The sequence below is a fragment of the Hylaeus anthracinus genome, unplaced genomic scaffold (assembly GCF_026225885.1).
Source record: "Hylaeus anthracinus isolate JK02 unplaced genomic scaffold, UHH_iyHylAnth1.0_haploid 12001, whole genome shotgun sequence".
NCBI classification, from domain to species: domain Eukaryota; kingdom Metazoa; phylum Arthropoda; class Insecta; order Hymenoptera; family Colletidae; genus Hylaeus; species Hylaeus anthracinus.
The window spans coordinates 18,916,441-18,940,495 of record NW_026534348.1 but is presented as its reverse complement, the minus strand read 5'-3'; the positions used below and the strand labels follow the sequence as shown (position 1 = coordinate 18,940,495).

General features: G+C 35.7%; 1 protein-coding gene across 1 annotated transcript; it reads left to right on the top strand.

The window, feature by feature from the left end:
* On the top strand, nt 1-1,796 carry LOC128891262 (tetra-peptide repeat homeobox protein 1-like). The gene is made up of 2 exons (XM_054150673.1): nt 1-77; nt 743-1,796. The coding sequence occupies exons 1-2, from the start codon at nt 63-65 to the stop codon at nt 1,484-1,486; spliced, it is 759 nt and encodes a 252-aa protein (XP_054006648.1). The 5' UTR covers nt 1-62; the 3' UTR covers nt 1,487-1,796.
* Nucleotides 1,797-24,055: the final 22,259 nt, after the last annotated feature.

The window sequence follows — 24,055 nt, the reverse complement described above, 5'->3', positions numbered from 1 at the left end:
TGACGGTATATATGCCAGTGATTGGTGCGATGTAGCTTCAGTGTGCACCTACGAACGATACCATGAGCACTCCGCAGGTGAGCTCCCGGTTCTTCACGCAGGGACACGAACACACCACTGCACTATTTGCGAACAGATCAAAGGACAGGGTTTACGTAAGGCGTGCAGAGAAAGTTTGCTAACCGTGCACGGTTACGTCGGTCGGGGATTATTTTTTCCCCTCGTGGGTAGATCGTTTTGCTCGTTTTGTTCTGTTATTTGGTACCGTCCACTCCCTTATTAATATCTCATGTAACCACAGCTATAAATCAGATCGGGTGTTTCGTTTAATTCGCGGCCCGTGACTCGGATCGAGTAAATAAAGTATGCTTCAGAACAGACATAACTGGAAATTTTATCGTGTCAAGTCTACCGTCGTTGTATCTTTCCGAATAGTCATAGTTGCAATTTATCTTAATCGTTAGTCAAATTTTTCTCGAACAACATTAGTTCAGGAACGACCATATCGCTGAACTTCGAAATTGTTAGTTCGTTTTTGAATCAATTTCGCAGGATTATCATGTGTTCATTAATTTTCATAGTTTTCTTTTCACCGTGAGTACTTTCTCTCATCAATTCGCATTAGTTGCGTGACCGTAAACGAACACGTTCGATGTGCAGAGACATACGTGACAAAACGACCAAACACTAATACAACACTTCCGTACGACACTCGTACAGTTAATAACATTTGTACCCCCAGAAACTAATGATACTCGCCCTGGTGGCGACGGCGTCCCTCGCCAGCGATGCGAAGGATTCGACCGCCAAGGATTCGACTACGAAGGTGGAGACCAAGGTGGAGACCAAGGAAAAGAGCAAACGGGGGTTGGAGTTGAGCTTCGGTAGTGGAGATTTCGGTGGTCACGGATTGAGCTTTGGAGGAGGAGGCGGATATGGTGGCGGATACGGGGGTGGCTTGAGCCTCGGTGGAGGCTTTGGCGGTGGCGGCTTCGGTGGCGGCGGCGGTGGCGGAGGTGGCGACGGAGGTCGCATAACTGGCATCACGATCCATCGAGAGAACCAAGTTCGCGTGCCAGCACCATACCCTGTCGAGAGGACGGTGCCTGTACCAGTCTCGGTTCCTGTTCACGTTCCCGTCGAGCGGCCAGTTCCTGTGCCCGTACCGAAACCTTACCCAGTTCCAGTGGAGAAACAGATCCCCGTACCAGTGGAGAAATCGATCCCCGTGCCGTACAATGTGCACGTCAAAGTGCCCGTGAAGGTCCCTTACCCGGTCAGTGTGCCGGTGAAGGTACCGGTAGCGATCGAAAAGGAGGTTCCCTACCCAGTCAAGGTCCCTGTATACGTTAAGGAATCCTATCCAGTACTGGTCAGCAGCGGTCATGGTGGCGGATTCGGCGGCGGTGGATACGGAGGCGGATACGGAGGTGGATACGGAGGTGGATACGGAGGCGGACACGAGCTGTCGTACGGTCTGCATTGATTAGGACGAATTTGGTCGACGCGGATACTTCGTCCACACTCATGTATTTGTATATAATGATTATATTTTTTTATGGAAAATAAATATTAAATTATTAAACGGTGTTTTCTATGTATCGTTTGTTGGTAATTGTTGACTGGAGTGATCCTTGACCTAATCGAAAAAGCTGGCGCGTTATTGTTTATACGTACTTAAGTGTATAAATATTGAATCGAATAGGCGAAAATAAAGCCAGAATAATAGAAAATACGTCAACTACCACATAAACATTGCGATCGATGTAATATAGTGTTCGACAAGATTTTGTATACTAAAGTTGTGATAATCGTATCTGTACGAGACAGAATCGATGAGCTCGAGAGTCTAGGCTGGTTTGATCTTGTAAACGTAAACATCAAGTACTATAAAATGTCTAAAATGTATCGAATGAAAAGCATAATAAAGTTTATGATAATCTAGACTAAAAGATGGAGCATAGTCTGTACTATACCCCTAAACGAATTATTGTTTTTACTGTAGAATTATTAGTATAGTTAAAGCATTTTAACTTCAGGGTTTTCGTAACACCGAACAGTGGATACTTTCATAGCCAATGCAATAAGAACTCTACAATAATCCAGAAACCTTTTATAAACACATGTCCAATTGCAAGCGATAGCTACAAAGAGAGGAAGAAAGTAAAATCGCGACGGAATGCAGGTTTCAAATTTAATTATAATGCTTCCTTTGGAGCGTTTGTACTTGTCAGGTGTCGTCGTATCATAATGAAGAATGATTGGCATTTCTCTCAAACGTTGCTATACTTCCTCTCGGCCTCTTTCATTTCCTGACAATGAGTTCCCGCTCCGCGCTATGTTTTATTAATTATTGGAAATTTCTATGCAGCCCGGGTTTCGTCGCGAAAACAAAATATTGTTTGCTATAATTCGAATCTTTTAAACATTTTGACGGACGTTACAAAATCATTACGAGTAGAAGTAACGAGATTCAGACCAACGCGTAATTTTGCGAGCAAAACCAATTTTTTATCGCAACTGATACAATCGCATCTCATTAAACGTACCATTTAATTCTGTCGTGGGTGTGGTTAAACTGATGATATCCAGCCGTCAATTATTATTATAGGTACGCATCGCATTAACGGCATCATAAAATAATGTCTGTTGGTGTAATTTCCGTACAATGCATCGTGCTACGCGAGTCGGCCATGCAGTGATTATTTACGATTTGGCGGCTGTAAAATAGACAAGTATTAATTGGGAAGCATTGTAAGCAGATTGCTTTGGTAATTGGGGATACGATATTTATTTATTTAACGAATTGTATTCTTTAGTTGATACAATTAAAAACCATGGTAAGCTCGAGGACGTTTCTTTGGTTTGTAGTATTTGAAGCGCGAAGCTGGATTTTAACCATTTGCGATCGGCATATTTTTCTATTGGTACTATCAATCAATCGAAGAAAATTTAATTAGAAAGAAATGGTAAAGAGTAATGAATATTTATAATACCTTTCGGTCATATAATAACACTTGTACCTTGAGAAAAGGCCCTGCCGATGCTGCCACAATGGCGACATCAATTTTAAACGTAAATGGTGAAATCAATGAAAACAATTTAGTTCGAATTTTATTTTATTCTTGAGAATAAAAATTTATCTAAATAGTTTTTAGATTTTTTTACGTTGTTTCAATGGTTTAGGTAATATCCAGAAGAGCATAGTAAAAATCAAACACCAATATGAAAATCTTATTGTCATTGAAGAGAACCATATGACATAAAGTTGACACATTTCTATATACGTACTTATATTTAAATTATTGTTATTTTCGGACTAAATTTTTTCTATATATTATTTCCACACATCACAAATGTATTATTGAAATACTAAATGAAAAATGTATGTACTCGGTACAAGAGGTACTATTTAAATTATTATATGTTTCGACATTTGGTTTAGGATATCTTTAAGACAAAAACAATAGAATGTAAAAACAATCGTATAAACATTAGACTGGAATGGAGTCGCATTGGAGAAACGTTATTTTGTTAATAAACCATACGTACTCTTCAAATTTTATTTCAAGTGGTTTATACATACAGTGGGTGTATAATGTATTCGTACACCGATCAATTTCCTAAAAAACTTTTATGTGAAATTGTAGTTTATTAACTTCATTTTTTATAATCAATGATATTTTACATATTTTCGGAAGTTTCTAAGATAGATATAGTCCAGACAACATTTACTAGTTGATATAATTTGTGAAATTAACAAAAAAATGCGAAAAGTGGGTAAAAGTATAGAAGCAATAAGTATTTGTACGATTCTTATGACGAACCATTTACAGTAGAGTTTGTAACGTAAACACATTAGTTTATTGCTCCGTACGAATTAGAAAACATCATATTTCCAGTAAAGTACTTTTAAACAGTTGTGCGAATACTTATTGCTTCATCATTTCTATCGATTAATTGTTTTTTTCTTGTTAATTTCGCAACTTACATAAATAGCTATTTTTTTTTTGTAATCTATTTATTCCAGAGATTTCCGAGAATATGTAGAATGTCATTATTTATAAAAAATAAGTTAATAAATTACAATTTTACATAGTTTTTTTGGAAATTGATCGGTGTACGAATACTTTCTACACCCACTGTATGTTAGTTTTCGATAATTTGACTTTATTGTTGCCCGTTTTGAGTCTAATTTTTGTCTGAATATGTCTAAATTATATTTTTGTATACCCAACCAAACGTCGAATCGTATATTATTCTGAACGATAATAATTGCATTTTTAAATTTGTCCTTTAATTCACTATTTATTTACTATTGAAATTTTATTGTAATTATTTAATCTTATCATAATTATTTAGATTTAATTACTGTGTGAAGATTTTGTCTCTCTAATTCATGCCACAAGATGAATCATCAAGTTAGATATTGCTTAAAACATGTACAATTGTATTCGAATTTGGAGCATTCGCGAGACTCTTTAGGTAGTGTAGTCGAGTAGTTCCGTCTCGCGATGCTCGCTTTTACTTTCTTTGACGCGCCTCGAGCATCTCACTCGAAGACGAAATAAAGGAAAAATTCGGGAGACGTTTTTTGCAGCAGACGAGACACGCAATCGTGTCGCGGGACGTCGCGACGTCTCGTCACTTTAGCGAGAATCTGACGCTTTAAACGGCGCGATTTGCTCTTACGGTTCGTTACCCGCGAGTACTCGCGTCTGTGCGCGAAAGACCGATTTCTCGATACACGGCTAACCAGAGGTTGGTATTACGTGAACAGAGAAACCGTAGCTTGATGCAAAACTGAGGAGTAAAATTATGCTTCACGTGTTCCGGAAACAGGGTAAAGGTCAAGCCAGTTTTCATCAACGTGCAGAGACTCGTATTAATATTCGGACACTGTGATACTTTATTAATTGTTGTAATGTACATTTGATCACAATCAAGTACGAATATATTTTGATGAGTAATATGTTAGAAAGTATTTTGTATTTAATAAAAATGCAACTTTTATTTATTTAACATATTACATGAAATTATGTATTTTTGCCTTTCTGTCTCGTATTACCTATAAATTATGAACGATCAGGTCGACTACGGAACAGTAACAGATATTACGAGGTAAGCTTACAGCTTGCTGGCCATCATATTTCGTCACAGTCTCAACCGTTGACCAAGGTGATAAGTTATAATTAAGAAACGTAAAAATCTATTGAATGTCTGAATATTAATGCGATACAGTAATAATAGATTATCCAGTAAATTTTTTGTTACATTACAAATTCGATATGTAAAATAAATAAAATTTGTATTTACATTAAACAAAATGTACGTTCTAATATACATATCATACGACTCAAAATATTCCAACGAGTTGCAATAAATTATGGTCAGGTGTACATTGCAATAATGAATAAAGCACTGCAGTGTCCGAATATTAATACGAGTTTATTAATACTGGCTCTTCAATATATATCGAAGGGTTTCATTTGTAAAGTTTGTAGAATATAATGTATGTTATAGAATGTGAGCATAACGTATGAAAACAAAAATAAAATATTTCACTTATAAGCTTCCAATAGTTCTTATTTCAAACTGATGTGTTTACTTCATATGTGTTTACTTCGCCTATACCTTACATTTAATTACTTCTGTTACTCATAACGAACGTTTGCAAATTTGGAAATTCAAAAAATGTTGAAACACTGACTAGTAATAGGGTGATTTGTAACATTCAGTAATTTTGTTTTAGTAGCATGATTCGGTTTGAGAGGATGGAATCACACTTGCATACTAGAATATATCGATTTAAAGATTTTGTGAATATTCAACTTTATAACCATTCCTTGTGAATTGAAATGAAAACTATAAAAAGTATTTTATCACATTATTTGCAATTTGAATTCTTCAATTCTTCAAATCGTAAACATGTAATCCTATGAGTGTTATCTTTAATTTACATTAATTTTCAAAACGTTATATATTCTCTTTTGAATCTTGCTCGGTGTACATTCAAATCTATGCACAGTTACAAAAGTGATCAACATTGATATCTTCTAATTTTATAAAAGAGGAAGTAGGAAATGGTTACTTGTAAATACTCAATAATCTAGAGACGCGGTAGCGTCTCGGCGCCAAGTACATGAAAAATTATCCGTCACCGCGTATATACTGGCGTTGGAGTTACCACGTATCTTTTACAGGAGAGATTCTCCATTCCAACCTAACCTGAAACTTCTTTCATGAATATCTCAACACGCCTGCAATATTTTTTAAATTTAAAGGCATTTTTCTGATGTAAACAGCATATAAGCTTTCGAATAAAACCAAAATCAATAAAATCGGTCCACGTACAACTGAGATATCGTAATATCATGTCATGAATCTGTCAGAAACGGTATTTTTCGTATGATTTTCCGTCAACCCTTAGCCAATAGGAGCTAAGCAAAAGCCGAGTGTCGTTCGTCGATTCTCAGAATCATTCGGTTCGGCATGGCTCGTCGGCCATTGAGCGTCGAGAGTCGAAACAGATGTCATCATTCATAACCTGCCAAGTGTTAAAAGTTTTTACACTATTGCATTATTAATTATATTTATATCAGCAAAATGTTTTCAATTTAGACTCTTTATGTAGGGTTTAATAACAAATTGCAGCCAGTGTTGTAAAATGTAGATCAATTTTGATTACAAGATAAGTTGTCAAAATCTGAATTACCAGGTTCCTTCATTCATACAGAACAGATTCGTACCACTAAAGTGTTTTTAATTTAGACTTTTTATGTATAGCTTATACAACTGGAGTCGTTTTCTCATTTCATCATTAACATTAAAATTTCTTGGAGGAAGAAAAAAAATTGCAGGTATATATAATTATTTATATATTGAACGAATACGTGTTTATAATTAATAAATTATATGAAATATACATATATATATTCGCTTTTGTTATCTCCTCTCCCTTTATTTTACTCTATTCAATTAAAAAAACAAATAATAATTTAGACTTCTTATGTAGCGTTTACAGAAATATCTATTTTATTTTTATAAATTTAAAATAGATTCTATATAATAAATGATTTGTAAAAAGAAGTGAGATCCGATAAAAAAACTTCAAAAAAGTAAAAAAATCACGCCAAGTACATGAAAAAGTGGAGGACTCAAGGAGTTATCATTGAAAAATAGAAGATCTCCATAAAAAACTACAAGAAAGTAGAAAAATATGTGAAATCGAAATGAGCTGCCAGCACATGGAGGTGCTTTCCAGCACAGTGCAATGGCGACACTGTGTAACACAATGTAAAATTCGGTGGTTTCCAACTATGCACAGCTAAAATGCTGTGTTCAACAGTGCGGACGTTCAGATCCTAATGACAATTTAGGTAAAGTGACTGCTCCGCACTTTGGCAGTGAAATAAAGAAGTTAAATAATGTATGATCCACGAACTGAGACTGTTTAGAAATTTGCCTAAATTTCCGCGGTTTTAAAATATCTCTAAGGTCATTCATCGATGCCAATACTTTTACTCTCGCAAGCTTTCAGATAATTTGTTAGTTTAAAACTCTGACAATATGAGTACACTTTCATTATTTTGCGTTTTAAAATAATTCTTATTCATCGACACCTTGACCTTGCTTGGCCACGCCAAGCAGTTGACTTCCAGACCGCGGAAATCTAGGCAAATTTCTAAACAGTCTCAGTTTGTGGATAATACACTATTTAACTTTTTCATTTCACGGAGCAGTCACTTTACATGAATTGTCATTAGGATCTGAACGTCCGCACTGTTGAACACAGCATTTTAGCTGCGCATAGTTGGAAACCACCGAATTTTACATTGTGTTACACAGTGTCGCCATTGCACTGTGCTGGAAAGCACCTCCATGTGCTGGCAGCTCATTTCGATTTCACATATTTTTCTACTTTCTTGTAGTTTTTTAAGGGGATCTTCTATTTTTCAATGATAACTCCTCGAGTCCTCCACTTTTTCATGTACTTGGCGTAATTTTTTTACTTTTTTGAAGTTTTTTATAATTACGCACAGATTTGAAAATTCACCGAAGAAGATCTAAAAGATGATTAAATTCATTTTGAAAATGTATATAGTCAAAATGAAATCAATGAGAATTGGTTAAGAACTTAAAGATTAAGTAATATTTATTATTTATTAGTTTCCTCACATGCAAAAATAACTTGGTTATTACAGATTTTTCGATAATAATTTCTTCGCCGTTGTATACATATAATAACGAGATGCATTTTATCTTGAGACGTCTTTTCGATATTTCTCACCGTTTTGGAGCTACATATTTCAGAAGAAAGAGAATTCTACATATTTCAAGACGTGTATGTAGATGTATTACGAAAATAGACGAGAAGTGTTAGCTTAACCGAAGCCTGCGTATCAATGCAGACGAATATAAAGCGAGATGCAGATTGGCTTTTATTTTTAGTCAGGTCTTCATATTGCATTTTCTATTCCATTTCGGTGCATTTCAATTTCAGTTTTAGGTCTCCGTTAAATTTAAGATAGGTACTTCGGTTGAGATTGACACCATTAAGCACCGAAAAATATTGATCAGGTGAGTTAATATTGAAACTCTCCGTCATAGTAAATCGTAGCCTGCGATTGGCTGCTACAAATATAGTAAATAGTCCGCATTATCGCCAACATTGATTTGTGGAGCTATATTTATCGTTGGAGATTTGGAGTGACATTTTTAAATGCGCCCTTAAATTATTCAATTTTACTATTTTACTAGTAGATCTTCTTGAAAGTTCTTTCTGAAGAAGGAATGGTTTTTCACAAAACTGTTTTAAAGTAAAGTTGTGACGTTCGCATATCGTCCGTCCAAACCTCGAATATATTTTTTCTTCATAATAAACCGACAACAGATTAGGTCACGCTACACCTTAGACTGGGAAGCGTTTAATAAGTAAGAGAGAACCTAAGCGATAACAGATCCGGGCGTGAAGCGACCGATCTACTTCTTGCCACATCATGTGCCCCTGATACGATCACGGTACGGCCGCGGCTTATTCACTATCGTAAAACGCGGATTCGGTTGCTTTATCGCGAAGCACGAGAGTACAACAGTTCTCCTAGATGTTAAGTCACAGCTACAGGTCCCGTACAATTCTCGGTACTCGTTACCACCCATCGGTGGGTGGCCAAATCTAATTAGACTCTGCACCTTTTCACCGAATTTAAGCGTACAGTGGCTATCGTTGATGTCAGCCACCCGACTCCGATAAGGCGAAGCCTAAACATCTAGGAATGATTTCGGGCAAGATGTTATTGCTAACGCCATGGGAAGATATCAACCACTACCCATGGAATTTTTAATAATCACGTGGTATGATTTTTTCCTCCTACCTTCGAACCAAAAGTCCCAAATTAGGGGTATAAGTACGCCCGCAATTCAGGAGCTCGGGCCAGTTGTCCGAAATCATTAAAAACCGAAGTATCATAGTAGTTGTTCGGAATCGTCAAGGAATTAAAGTCGTAGTTGTCGTTCGGAATCGCCAAGGAATCAAAGTCATAGTTCAGATTCGTCGGAATATCATAGTTGTCAGTCGTCAAGAGTTTTTAAAGAGTTAGTTGTCGAGGTATTGCGAGCTTTTATTCAGAAATTTGTAATTAATTATATTTGCCATAATAAAAAGACCGTGCGCGAGTCTTAATAATAAACAGTAACGTAATCTAACAAATACCTAACTCTAATTATTTTCCAAAAATCATTCGACGCGTTCGCAAAGAAAAAAAAACAAATTATAGTTAAATGATCTATCTTTTCGATTCATGATCGAGGCGTTGAAGCCGGTCATTTAGAAATCCTAAAGATAGAAACATTGCTCGGCCGTGGGTTTCTTTTCCGTCATCTTACTCAGGTCCAAAGTCATTTTCGTGCTTGCTGTAAGGGTCGATCGAGGCGTCGAAGCCGGCTTTGAAAAGAATAGACGCAAAACCAGCAGTCATAAAGGGTTGGATGGACTTGCTAATGATTGACGAGACATGAGATTCATGGACAATTAGAATTCTCAGTAGATGAAAGACATTAAAACTTCGCGAAAGTATTGTGCCGGTAGACGCGAACAAATTCGGCGACTGTTGCACGATTACGAGCTCCCTGTGCAATCCGAACCTGTGCTGTCCGCATCCGCACAGCCTTAGCATCAGCATCAGCATCAGCGTCGGCGTCAGCATCAGCACCACCATCGGCTCCAACACCTTCACCTTGGAGGCTCGTCCCGGTAACCGTACACCGAGCACGCGAGCCTGTGCGGACCATCAATAATACAAAAGGTGCTTGACCTCAACAAGTAGTAAGACCGAAGATTTAAAATTTCTAATAAATAGTAATCGCGAGGGTAGACTCAATCAGAATTAGGATCCCGTCCAGACGCGAGTCGTTTAAGAGAGGCGTGGGGCAAAAAGCAAGCATCATTTGATCGAACCGGGCGACAGATTTTCAAAATCTGAAATCCGGGACGTGACAAAGTAGCACTGCTTCGTGAACTTTATGTATTATTTTCATGATTATTTTTTTTCTTTTAAAAAACAATTTATATTCTATATTAAGAAAAATAATTCTTTGCAAAAGTTCTATTGTACTCTGCTGATAATTTTATTTCTGTTAAGGAGTCTGTCTGGTGTTACGACTGATACATTAAGAATACTTTAGGAATTTCGTTGAAATCTAAAAAATACAGAACAATTCTAATATTTTTTCTACTAAAAAAACTATTCAGAAAAATAATAAATACATTTTTTTATGAATTTTATAGAACTTATGTATTGATTTATATGAACGGAAAATAGCTCTTGTTGATGTCTTAACTTAATTGTCAAGATATATTAAAAACGGTTTCTCTGAAATGAAAAGTGATTATGTTGCGAAGTAAAACAAACCGTTTAAGTGAAAAAATAAAGAAAGTGGCGCTCGTTCAAACTCAAGTATCCAAGTATTTACTTTTTTTTTGTTGAACGTATTACCATAAAATAAATATGAAATTTTCATACGATTTGGCAATAAAAGCGTGATTCAAAACATCCGATTTTTTGAGGACCTGGTAATGAAGCACTTGCACGACCGAATCCGCGGAAACATTTTCCTTTGTTAATACTGTCACAGTATTGAAAAAACATCAAAACAGTTTTTGGCTCGACACCTCGGACCGTGGGACATGCGCGGCGACGTTTCAACCTTTATGCATGGGGGTGGACCACCCCTAACTTTGGGCCAACCCTGTTCAGCTCCAGGGGCAGCTTTTGAAACGGGGACTTTTTGGGATTGCTCCTTGACGTCGGAAGAACGAACCTGGTGAATTTCATCACAAGACTGCGGATGTTTATGCACGATAAATATGTATCATGCATATGCAAAATATGCATGAAAAATATGCAAAGTATGGACGAAAAATATGCAAAATATGCACGAAAAATTTGAATAAAATGTAGTATAATAAGTAATATATTAGTATGTTACAGAATATTCGCTATGTACACATATATAAAATACTTTTCACAATTATTGTCGTATATTATAATTCGTGTGTCAATAAATTATGAGCATTTTTTCCAAGTTTAATGGTGTTAGTTGGTGGCGTTTGTCTGTCAAAATAAATTTATACGCGGAGAACGATCGTTCTACATCACACGAAGTAATCGGTGCATATTTAAATTTAGAACAACATTGTTCCGGCACACTTATTGGTCCTTGAATGCCCACGTTATTTAAAATATTAGAAATTTTCGATAATGTAGAAAATCCTACTGTAGAAAATCCTTCTTTTACATTTTTTTCTAATCTTTTCACCGCAATCACCAGGAATACTTTTTAGATGTATTATACTATTCATATGTTTCACATGAATTACCAGTTTCTTCGATTTTCCTCTTATGTGTGCCAGTATTTATGAGTTGGTTTAAATGCGATTTCCTTTCACACTTCACATTTTTATTCCAAATTTTGCAATGAATGCTTCTGTCATCGTTATCATTATTGTCGTTATCGTTAATGACAAAATTGGAATTGTTTTTTATCCAATTTAACATTAATGCTTTTCTACCTCTTTTAACTTTTGAGAGAGAGAGCATTTTTAGAGAAGTTAAAGACACTTAAATATATTCACTTCTTCACAGAGATCACATTAACTGCGATAAGTGAACTGAAGTATTCGAATTCGAAATACAAACTGTCACATCTAACGGTCGATTAACAACACAAGGTTACAGAAATATGGCATCATATGCCCTGTATTTGTGTAAACACTACACAATTATGATACGAAAGTATGGTGATAGACGAAACTAATTTGTCGAGATAGATATTTCACATAAGCACGATAAATAACATATGCAATATATTATTGCATATATTTTTAAACATAAATATGCAAAATATGCAATATAAAAAATATATTTTTATAGCACTCTAATTTCAAAACAAATTTTTGTCTACGTCCCATTCTTTTAACTATTTTTTATAAAAATATGCATTTGCATAAACTTCCGCAATCTATTCATCACTCTTTGATATGTAAAAGTGCCCCTTCACGAAGGCGGTTGAAAAGTGGTGACCCATTCCGCCCTTCCCCAAAGGGGTGCCTATAGGGTGTACGGCGTGAGCGTTGGCATTTCCTGGATCAGAGGATTCCAGGGAATGCATTGAGCCCAAATTCGGGACTGTCGTTCAAAAATTGTGGATTTTAAAGGGGGTGGAGGGTTGTGTGGGGTGGGGTTTGTCTGAGACGGATTACAGGGGGTGCATTCTATAGAGGGCATTAAGGAGAGTCACCTAAAAGGTTTTTTTGATTTTTTCAACCCCTTCCGTCACTCCTGAAACCTTCAGAAATTCTGTTTTTCTTTACCACTCCCTTCACAGGGGTAAATTAACCTCTTCACATCAAGCATCACCAATGCAACTTTGCATACACCAAGAGGACACTTCAAAACTATCTCTGACGAAGTTTCACGAAAATCGGTTGAAAACTTCCATATTTATGACGCTTTGAAGAAGTGTCTCCTTTTTGGAAGGCCAGTGTAAAAAGCTGTCTATGGTGAGTATGATTTTTTATTAGCTAATATTCGCTGTTTTGTTCACTATGCGGCGCGGCTGCAAAAATAAACTGAGAAACGGGCGTCGTAATCTCGTCAGTGAAGCTATACAAGATGCTTAGTCGGGATGTACATACTTTGCCTCTTGGCTATGATGCGGTCTCGTTTCCTTTAACCTTCTGGAACGTGAAACTCTTTTGATCTTGTAACGAGAATGACAAATGACTATAATGGATGTTTTAATGTACCCCTTTCGTAACGAGATCAGTTTGTCAACAATGTACTTACCGCGAACCTCCGTGTGCAAACGGACTACAAAAGAGACCGTCTTTTGCGACACATTCTTCTAGGATTTTCCGAAAATTTCAAGCAAAAACAACTTCTGTAAGGAGAAAAGAATTGCCGGGAAGTTTTTACGTTTCAAGAATGGACAATAAGCTAATGTATTATTTTTTAATCTATGTTATTTAATCTATAAATTTAATTATACCGAACAACTATGTACGGGCTAACGTTGCCATCCCTTAATTTATTTATTTGGTTGAATGAGTAATTTTTCTGCTGGTAAATTGACTTTTTAAAAAAATGGATACTGCATTCAATGAACAAAATATATGATGTCGAGACATTAAATGTATGTAGTTAACGTTTTAAGCATCACCTATAAGCATTTCATTTCTTCTACTTATTAAGCTGTCAATAATGTAACTTTTAGTAACTATCACCAATTACTTAGTGACTGTAATTATTTCTCAATGGTTACTGCAATCATAGTTTTTATCTAAGTAACGAAAAAAAGCATTCCCTCAACTAATGACTTACGTCATAACAGTAGCCAATGATTACGTCTACGATTTACCTATTTCAACCAATTAACTTGGTACGCACAGCAGATGGCGTAACAGAGACATATGGAATGATTTTAGATTGGTGAAAGTAATCATTTTTTTGGTTCACATAAATAAGTACAGGTAACCTCCATGCTAATACGATTTCGCTTTAACAAGGTTCGAAAATTGGAAAAGATCTTAATACAACACTGCATCCTAGAACACACTTCGAGAATTAGATAAAGCGCCATATAACGTCTAATGTTTTTAAGAGCACGATTCGAAATTATGGTTTTTAAAATAACGAATTTTGTGCGAAAAGTGGAATACAGAATTCAAGACAGTGCTGAAAAAAATTAGATGAAGATATTTTGTCAAAAAGAAAGTATCTTTGGTTAATGGTGCTTAACCCAATCACTGCCAACTACGAGATGTTTCGTAGTTCAAATTAATTGCAATTACTCAAGGGATAAGTTTATAGCCTTTTGAGTCACGAAATATTTCAAAAGAATATTGTAAATTTTCTTTTTTAAAGAACAAATTTAATATCACTTTTTATTATAAAAATAATAACCTAGATTACATATCTGTATTAAATCTTGGCGCTCAAGGCAAAACTTGTCTGGCAATGAATGAGTTAATAGTGATGACGAAGAAAACTTTATTTAGTCTATATTAATATGCAATACTTTTGATGAAAATTCCTTTAATAAATGTGTTTCATCTAATTGTAAAAATAGAATATGATGTTTCTCTAATTTTTGGATCCTATATCCTTTTATTGCTCTAGTTCTTTGTTTCGTATAAAACGGTGTTAATTAGCTTACCCCAGGTAGGGTAAGCTAATTGAGTATTTCTATAGAATTTCATCAGAATCACCGTCTGACATTTTCCAGTGTTTCCTTACAAGCGCAAGGCGACAGTGTTGCACGCTTTGCAAGCGTGCAACGAGTTTGCACGCGTCTTCGTCACGGTCTAATTAAGTATAGAATTGTTATGTTGAACCCGTATCGCGTGGGTTAATCAGTGCAACCCCATCTCGCGACGACTGCATGATTGCGACTCTTCGTTTTGTTCGATTTTAATTTCACCTACACCTGACGCCACGCGATTCGAAATGGGAGTTTCGTCTGAATCTAAAAGGTTCACCTGGGCCCTAGTCAACGTCGTCTAAATCAGGGTGCGGAATTCTTGAAAACTTCATCGAGTTTTACATTGCGACTTTCCCTTCCGGTCGTGTTCCACATTTCTAGACGGGGTTTTCGCACATTCTCGAGAATCTATCTCTCTTTTCGTTGGCGAACAACGCAGAAACTATGCGTTTGTCTCGACACGAGAATCTGTGTAGCGAGTTACGGATGCTCGAATTCCGTGTCCCGTTGTTCGACAATTACAACAGGTGTGGTAATAATACACTACTGACCATTAATTACAATACGCGGCATCTGTAACTTTTATAAAGGTAAACGGACATAATTAAGGGGGTATCCTGAATTAGGAGGTCTAAAAAAAAGCGGTTTTTCGTGAATTTTTTTAGGATGGAAAAAAATAATTATTTCTATCGAACTTTTTATCCTATTTTCATACATATTTAAGTGGTCTGTACAAATTTTTTCAACAAGAAATATTCAAATTGAGTCGACTGTGACGCACATTTGTAGGGCACCTTACAATTGAGACCTCCTATCGGCGGGAAAGATGCAGGTCGTAATTTTGGTTCGACACAAAAAAAACCAAAAGAAATTTTCATTTTCATACATTTTTCTTCTATGTGAACTAAGAAAAACCCGCAAAAATGGTAAAATGTGAAATTACTGCAAGTTTGAAAAAAAGAACGAGTTCTTTAGGTGAAAAAAATCACTTTAACTTAATAAAAAAGTTGTTTAAATTTTTTTTTGTATGAATCTTCTTAGTTCACATAAAAGACAAATGTATGAAAATGAAAATTTCTTTTGGTTTTTTTTGTGTCAAACCAAAATTACGACCTGCATCTTTCCCGCCGATAGGAGGTTTTAATTGTGAAGTGCTCTACAAACGTGCTGCGCAGTCGACTCAATTTGAATATTTCTTGTTGAAAAAATTTATACAGACTACTCAAATATGTATGAAAATAGGATAAAAATTTCGATAGAATTAATTATTTTTTTCCATTCTAAAAAAATTCACGAAAAACCGCTTTTTTTAGACCTCCTAATTCAGGATATCCCCTTAACGGTTGTATAAATGAGTCGAATTATTAGTGTAATTGCCAGGTTATTGGTCATCGCTCTTATTTAATATTTGATATTTGGAGTTAGAATTCGTCCATCGCATCTTATTTCTCAAAAAAATGCGATTTTCTGGTAATCATCGATTGCGATGAAAATATTGTCACCAAAGACACCAACTTCTGGAGAAACGTAATTTTTTATAAGACTAGACGCCATAGACGATTGTATATTTTTCAAGGAGCATTTCGTTACTGGTCATTTTCGGATTAACGAATTTCCTGTCAAGGGAATTCCTTATGCAGGCGGTCAAGGCGTCCCGCACGTCTGAAATCGTTCGAAAGTTAGCGTCGTCGTTATTCTTCTCTTTTTCCCCTTGCCAGACAAGACTGGTTCGAGCAAATTTCCATCGCTCGTGCCTCCAACGGCAAGGAGAAAGGACACACAAAAAAGCAGATATGTGAACGAACAGAAGCGAAAGGAACGCGAAGACCGATCGTTTCGGAAGGAGAGTCCCATACACATTTGTACACCTCTTTCGTTTTTCCATTCTTCCTCCTTCCTCGTCGTGAGTAACGAGACACACCGGGGGGAAACCAGCTTGGAGCCTGGCGCAGCGTAAACGGGTTTGTTTACATAACTGTAATAGAGCAATTATTACGAGACCAACTCTTCTTGGCTGCACGATTCACCATTCTTTCCCCTTTGTTCCGTCAGGATCACGTTTTGCTCGTCCCCTTTACTCCTGGGTCTTGTTTTCATCTTCCATTAATTCTCCACGGATGATATTTGGATCTCTTTGCTTTGCCAGACTAGAATCTTTTACGCACGGAGAAACGAGAAAGGATCAGTCCATGCCGGAAGCCACGCAATTTCACCGGAAATAGTTTTCGTTGCGAGCGTCTGATAGCGACGACGAGCGAGCCATGGTTCTCCTTCATTGCCTTCGCGCCCCCGGTTTGTCGTCTGTTGTCTGTGTATCCGGGATCTACGAGGCTGGGGTTTATCGCGGACATAAATCATATATTAATCCTGCTTCATACCGAGGCTCGTGTTAACGGACGCGTAATGTCCGATCGAACCGATTTCACCAGGGTCAGGTACAGCTGCCACGCCGGCTGCTGATATCTCGAGACGCTGGCCTCTGGACGGTCGATAATTAACTGAGAATTTACATTACCTAAGTTTCATTCTCTAATGTTTGTTCACTTCTTTATTTCGATAATTAACGAGCGGAAACTAAATTTTGTTCGCAACTCAATTGTAACACGCACTTTAAATTGGACACAGCGAAAGGATTTTCGTAATGACAAACTATGTCTACATATTTATTAATAGGAAAGCATTTTGTATACATTTATATTGAAAATGTAATTTACGCTTTTATTTTTTCGATGTTTCAACCCTACTAAGCTAAGAGCAAGTTTATTATCATTTTCTCAAAAATATTCCTACAATCATTGGTAGACGGAGCAATACGATTATTTAGATTGGATGATCAGTGCTTACTTTTATAAATTTGATGGTGAAAAAATTTTCTCTAAAAGTGTTCAGGTGGCACGAACCTTAATAAGGATGAACGTCTAATCTGTTCGTTAACCATGTTAAAAGAATAATTATATTTATTTCTATTTTCCTATCCGTTAATGTCAACATATTCAAAGTGTTTAATGTTTATCATATTCGTGATCTAATTAGAACATACGGGCGTTACTGACATATACTAGCTTAGTGGTGTGGATATTTATAAAATTAGATAAAAGGCTTTTGGATATATTCTTTACAACAGTATACCAATGTGTTCACAACTGTGTTTACAACAGTATTCCAGTTCTTTAACTGCCATCAAAGCAAATCTCGTACGGATATGTAATTGGGAATTTACTAGGTGAGGACAAAAAATTTAATTACCTTGGCACTGTAACCTGGACCGAAGAAATGGGACAACTTTTGCCTGAAACATTCTTTCCTGCCTTTAAAAGTAAACGAGTTATTCAAGTGACCTGTCTTAAATGTCCCACCCTGGTGTACTTAGTATAACTGGAATTCTGGTATTCAGATATTATGTAAGCGTCTTGTTAGGTACAAGAAAGATGAGTTCGACTGTATGTAACACAGTGTAACGGTCAAGGCCACACGAGGTCATACGAAATACGTAATATCTCGGCTGTAATGGAAATGTGAAAGTACAAGTTCACATTTAACGTGAAGAAGATGCTTATGACACCTTTCATTCTTGATCAAAAAACGAGAAGTAAAGAGACACTTTGACGACCAGGCAAGAAGTGGAATAATACATAATTTTTCACGAAAACATTGAAAATACCTTTAAAAACTTCCAAAATGAAAGCTTATTAAAAATCAAAAGTTTTCGCTTTAAACGTTCTTTCAAAGAACGTCATCTGTGATGAGAGAATTTGTATTGGCCTACAAATAAGAGATAAGAGAGATACCTTTGAAAACTTCTAAAATAAAAAGTCATGCTAAATTTAAAGTTTCTACCTTGAAAGTTCTACCGAAGAATATCATCCATGATAAAAGAATTTATATTGGCTTGTAAACAAGAACTAATAAAAGCCTTATTTCATATAATAATTCCTTACATTCTTAAATATAATAATATTAATCTCTAATTTTGTATACGCCTTCCAAACATGAAACAAATATTATCCAACAGCCGCCGTATTCGCCAGATTTGGCACCAGACGACCTTTTTCTCTTCTCTAGATTCAAATTACCTCTCAGAGACAAGAGATTTGCGACTGTAGAACAAATTAAACAAAATGCGACGAAAGACTTGAAGTCAATCTCTTCATCGGCTTATGAAAACTGTATGGACGATTGGGTTATGCGTTGGCACATGTATGTCGCTTCAGATGGATATTATTTTGAAGAAGACAAAATAAATTCACTTGAAAATTAACAAGATTCAAAATTCCGCATACTTTCTGATCATACTGTACATTGCACAAATTTAATCAGACGTTTGAAGTACGCGTAAAATCTTCGAAACAATACAAATACAATATATAAGAATACAATAAAAATACAAACGAAATAGAAAATATATTTTCTACGTACTTTCCTTCAACAGAAATACATTTTCTTCGTCAGATACGAAGCTTTCTAATTTCCTTAGGAAGAAAAGTAGTTGACTGCACCAGTAATCAATTATTCAAGTACGGTTGAACCACTGCAACCCGCTGTGTCGTTTTTAAATCTTTTCCCTCTTAATGCCTCCAGGTCTAGATTATAAGGTAGTTATTCGAGAGGTATTCAGTTTATTTTAGGGAGTTTATCGTGAGTTAAGGAGTAATACCACTCTCAAAACTGTAAAAATGGCCCAACTTTGATAATTAATTTTGAGAGTATCGCAAAAGGAATAGGATTTCTTTTCACATGGTTTATTTAAAACATATTGAAGTATAAACAAAAATTGTTGTATTATGATTTAGTATAAAATAGTGGCGATCAAGCGAGTCTTCAAAATTGACTTTTTTTTAACGCCTTCATAGGAGGACGGTTTTTGTCATTGTGTACATATAATATTTGGAACAAAATTCGACAATTTTTATAAAATATTTACTGTTGGTTATATGTAGAAGTACGTAGGGTTTTTCTTCTTTAATGTAACCTTTCGATTTTATTAACAATTTATTATTTACTTTTTGACCAAAAAATGGGTTAGTGCGCTATGTCTACAATATTTGATTTAAAACAAAAACCTCTACGTACTTCTATAGCCAATAGTATATAGATTATAAAATGTGTTGGTTGTTTGTTCCAGATTTTATACACAATCAGAAAACCCTCCTTCCTTGAAGGCGTTTAAAAAAAAATCAATTTTGATAACTCGATCTGTCGCTGTCATTTTGTACTAAAATTATAATACAACCACTTCTTTTCGTACTTCAATATGTGTTAAATAAACTCTGTAAACAAAATTTGATTTCTTTTGCGGTACTCTCAAAATTAATTATCAAAGTTAGGCCTGTTTTTCAGACTCTAGAGTGATGTTACCCCTTAAAGCTGCTATACGCGGCCGTGCGTTGTCGTCCAGAAGGACACAGCGAATCAATTGCTGGCGTCATTTGTTGCGATAAACAGACTTGACAACATCCACGAGCGGAAAGTTGTAGTCATTGTCCTTGGACGATGTAGGTAGTCAATCAGCAATACACCTTTTGAGTCCCAAAACACAGTTGCCAGAACTTTCCTAACTGACAGTCAAGTCTCGGCGTTGATCAGTGCCCCTACGTTAACTTTCCACCATCCCATACTCATTCTGTTATTTTCTGGGGTATAGTGATGGACCCATATTTATATCTAGTTCAACGCGATTAACAAGTTTAACTGTAAATACGCAATTAACTACTGGGGCAGTTAAATTCTATTTTCTATGGTGGAATCAGAAAGCTTCCCATCTGATGGAGAAAATGTATTTTTGTGGAAGGAACCTAGACGTGTAAAGATGTATAAAAGAAATCTGGTTTATTTTTTAATGACCCTTGTAATAGTTTATTTTACTTCAATACGTAGTATTCTAATATTTCATGTATCATAAATGATACATGTATCTATATGGATAATATATCACATTCAAATGATCATTAACAGAAAAAGTAACGGGTATGGAAAAATTACATGGTTCATTCCAGAGAGTAAGGGCACTCATGTCCCAGGGATATTGTTTCACAAATTTGAACTAAAGCCGGCGATTTGTGCGAATCCACTTTGCTTTCAACATCCATAGCGTGAGATGGGAGGGTTCGGATAATTTGTCCGTGAATGGAATTAACGCCGGCAGAAACGTTAATAACACGCGTGATTCCGAGTCACTAATTAAAAGATTTACGCGATAATGCAGCGGCCGTTAAGAGCCATCTGCTTGCGAAATAGTTTTCCAAATGCGATTCGCTTATTATACGTGGTTAATGCACGCCGGTGAACAAAAGCGCGAGTTATAATTTAACTGAAAAGCAGGCCAAGTCCTGATAAAAAGAATGGGGGAGTCTTTAAAGCCTTCGGAGCGCAATTATAACTGCACTTTGTAACGTGCTGTGCCGTTGTACTATTTATCATCTCACTTGTGGAGATTTCTGCCGCGGAATCTTTTAGAATGAACGACGATGAAAATTGCAGTAAAGGGAGGAGAAAATATATGTACCCACTTCTCTTTGTTTTCTGTTTTCTTTTCTCGATTAGTCGTTTATAAACGCATGAATTATTCCAGTGAGTTATTAGCAGGTAACAGATTGTCATGCAAATGCATATTTTGATAGGTATTAAGATTAGGTAATAAGATAGAACTTGGATAGAAAGATAATCTGAAGAGAGCTTCAATCGCGTTTCATATGTTTTGCGTACACTTCTCTAAGTACATACGAAAACGTATAATGTTCTGCAACACATATAAATATTATACTTGTTGTTAAGTGATTCTCTAAAAGATGGCACCGAATACAACTGGACTGTACTACAGCCTATGTAATAGGTCGATGCGTAATTATCTGGCGTTTTTTAAAGACAGTATTTGTGAAAAAACTGAGCATGAAAATATATTCCGAACATGTTAGAGTGATTATTATTAAACTTATTCGCCGTTTACCAAAGAACTGATGGTTCTTGGAGTCTATCCCTTTTTGACATTGATTTGTCGTCCGTTTGTCTTCTTCCATAGCCACTACAAAGTCTTGGTCGTCAAAATTTGATGGTCAGCCTCTTCCTGGATTATTTTTTGGTATGTATCACCAAATTTGTAGCAAGCAAACCACTATCGATATTGACATTAAGGGGGGCACTACACGTTCTGTTTTCTATGCTAAATTTGACATCTTTCGGCTTCACATTATAACACCACTAATATGAGTGTTGTTATTTTCATTTAAAAAGTAAAAGTAATTAAATCTTGAGTGGTTTGGTCTTGATTCTTTAACTGCAGCTCATCCCGACAGGTTGTTTCAAAGTACTTCTTATGGAATTCAAAATTAAATAATAGTAGAGATAGAGGGGATGTACAAGGTGTGGCCATGAAATTACAAGACTGGTGTGAGGAATGTGTTTTGTTGCAAGTAAAGTTATATTTAACTTTTATCCCCTTCAACATACTCTCCTCCCCTATCTATGCATCGCTGCATACATGTCTTCCATTGTTCAAAACAATGCCGTAGCTCATCAATTGTTAGCCACTTCAACAACTCTGCCGTTTTTATTTTTACGTCTTCAACAGACTGACTGACTGGGTGCCTGAATGTCAAACCGTTAATAAAAAATACTACAAAGAAGTCCTAATCAAGCTGAGGGAAAGAGTAAGGAAGAAAAGACCGGATTTGTGGAAGAACGACTCATGGATTCTGCACCAGGACAACGCACCAGCCCACAATGCCCTATCTGTAAAGCAATTTTTAGCGGACAAGCACATTCCCGTGGTTGATCATCCTCCGTATTCGCCAGATCTCGCACCGTGTGACTTCTACTTGTTTCTAAAAGACAAAAGTGCATTGAAAGGAACACATTTTCAGTCTGTTGAAGATGTAAAATTAAAAACGGCAGAGTTGTTGAAGAGGCTAACAACTGATGAGCTACAGCATTGTTTTGAACAATGGAAGACACGTATGCAGTGGTGTATAGATAGGGAAGGAGAGTATGTTGAAGGGGATAAAAGTTAAATGTAACTTTATTTGCAATAAATCACATTTCTCACACCAGTCTCGTTATTTAATTGCCACACCTCGTAGATTGCTTCCTCATTTTATCTGCAAAATGGAGAATTTATGAAATTCATAAATAATATATGGATTCCCATTAAATTTCGTATAAGTATGTTTTATTGCGGTATACTAAAAAGTATTGGCATTCCTAAGACTTTAATTTGTAAAGTAATGACTGCAACAATACATACCTTCAATCGCGACGATCTAAATATAATTTTCTATCATCATTATGAAAGTAGCTGTATTCTAAAATCCACATTTTATGTCGTCATAAGTGTTGAACTACCTCGAGCTTAGAAGGTGAGTCATTGGATGGAAAAAGTACTCCAAAATTTAGTCTATGCAAAGACTACATACTAATTTCAATAATGAAATTATGTTTTCATTTTCATTAATGACACAAAATCATAAAAATTTTGATTTCTTCTCATCTCATTTTAAATATATATACAGTGGGTGTAGAATGTATTCGTACACCGATCAATTTACCAAAAAACTATGTGAAATTGTAGTTTATTAACTTCATTTTTTATAATCAATGATATTTTACATATTTTCAGAAGTTTCTAAGATAGATATAGTCCAGACAACATTTACTAGTTGATATAATTTGTGAAATTAACAAAAAAATGCGAAAAGTGGGTAAAAGTATAGAAGCAATAAGTATTTGTACGATTCTTATGACGAACCATTTACAGTAGAGTTTGTAACGTAAACACATTAGTTTATTGCTCCGTACGAATTAGAAAACATCATATTTCCAGTAAAGTACTTTTAAACAGTTGTGCGAATACTTATTGCTTCATCATTTCTATCGATTAATTGTTTTTTTCTCGTTAATTTCGCAACTTACATAAATAGCTATTTTTTTTTGTAATCTATTTATTCCAGAGATTTCCGAGAATATGTAGAATGTCATTGTTTATAAAAAATAAGTTAATAAATTACAATTTTACACAGTTTTTTTGGAAATTGATCGGTGTACGAATACTTTCTACACCCACTGTAAAACGAGTATTAAAACGTCAAACAAATGCAAGATATATTTTCATCGTTTATATAAAAAAAGTTTTCCAATAATGCATTAACGCATACATTTCATTTCGATCAAAGGCTTAAATATAACCATGAAATAATTACGCACGTAAGATTTCTTAGGACACTATAGTATAATAGAATGATTAGCATCTACTTTTACGTTTCATCTCGAATGATCGCTGGATCAATGGGAGCCTGGTATTGTGTAT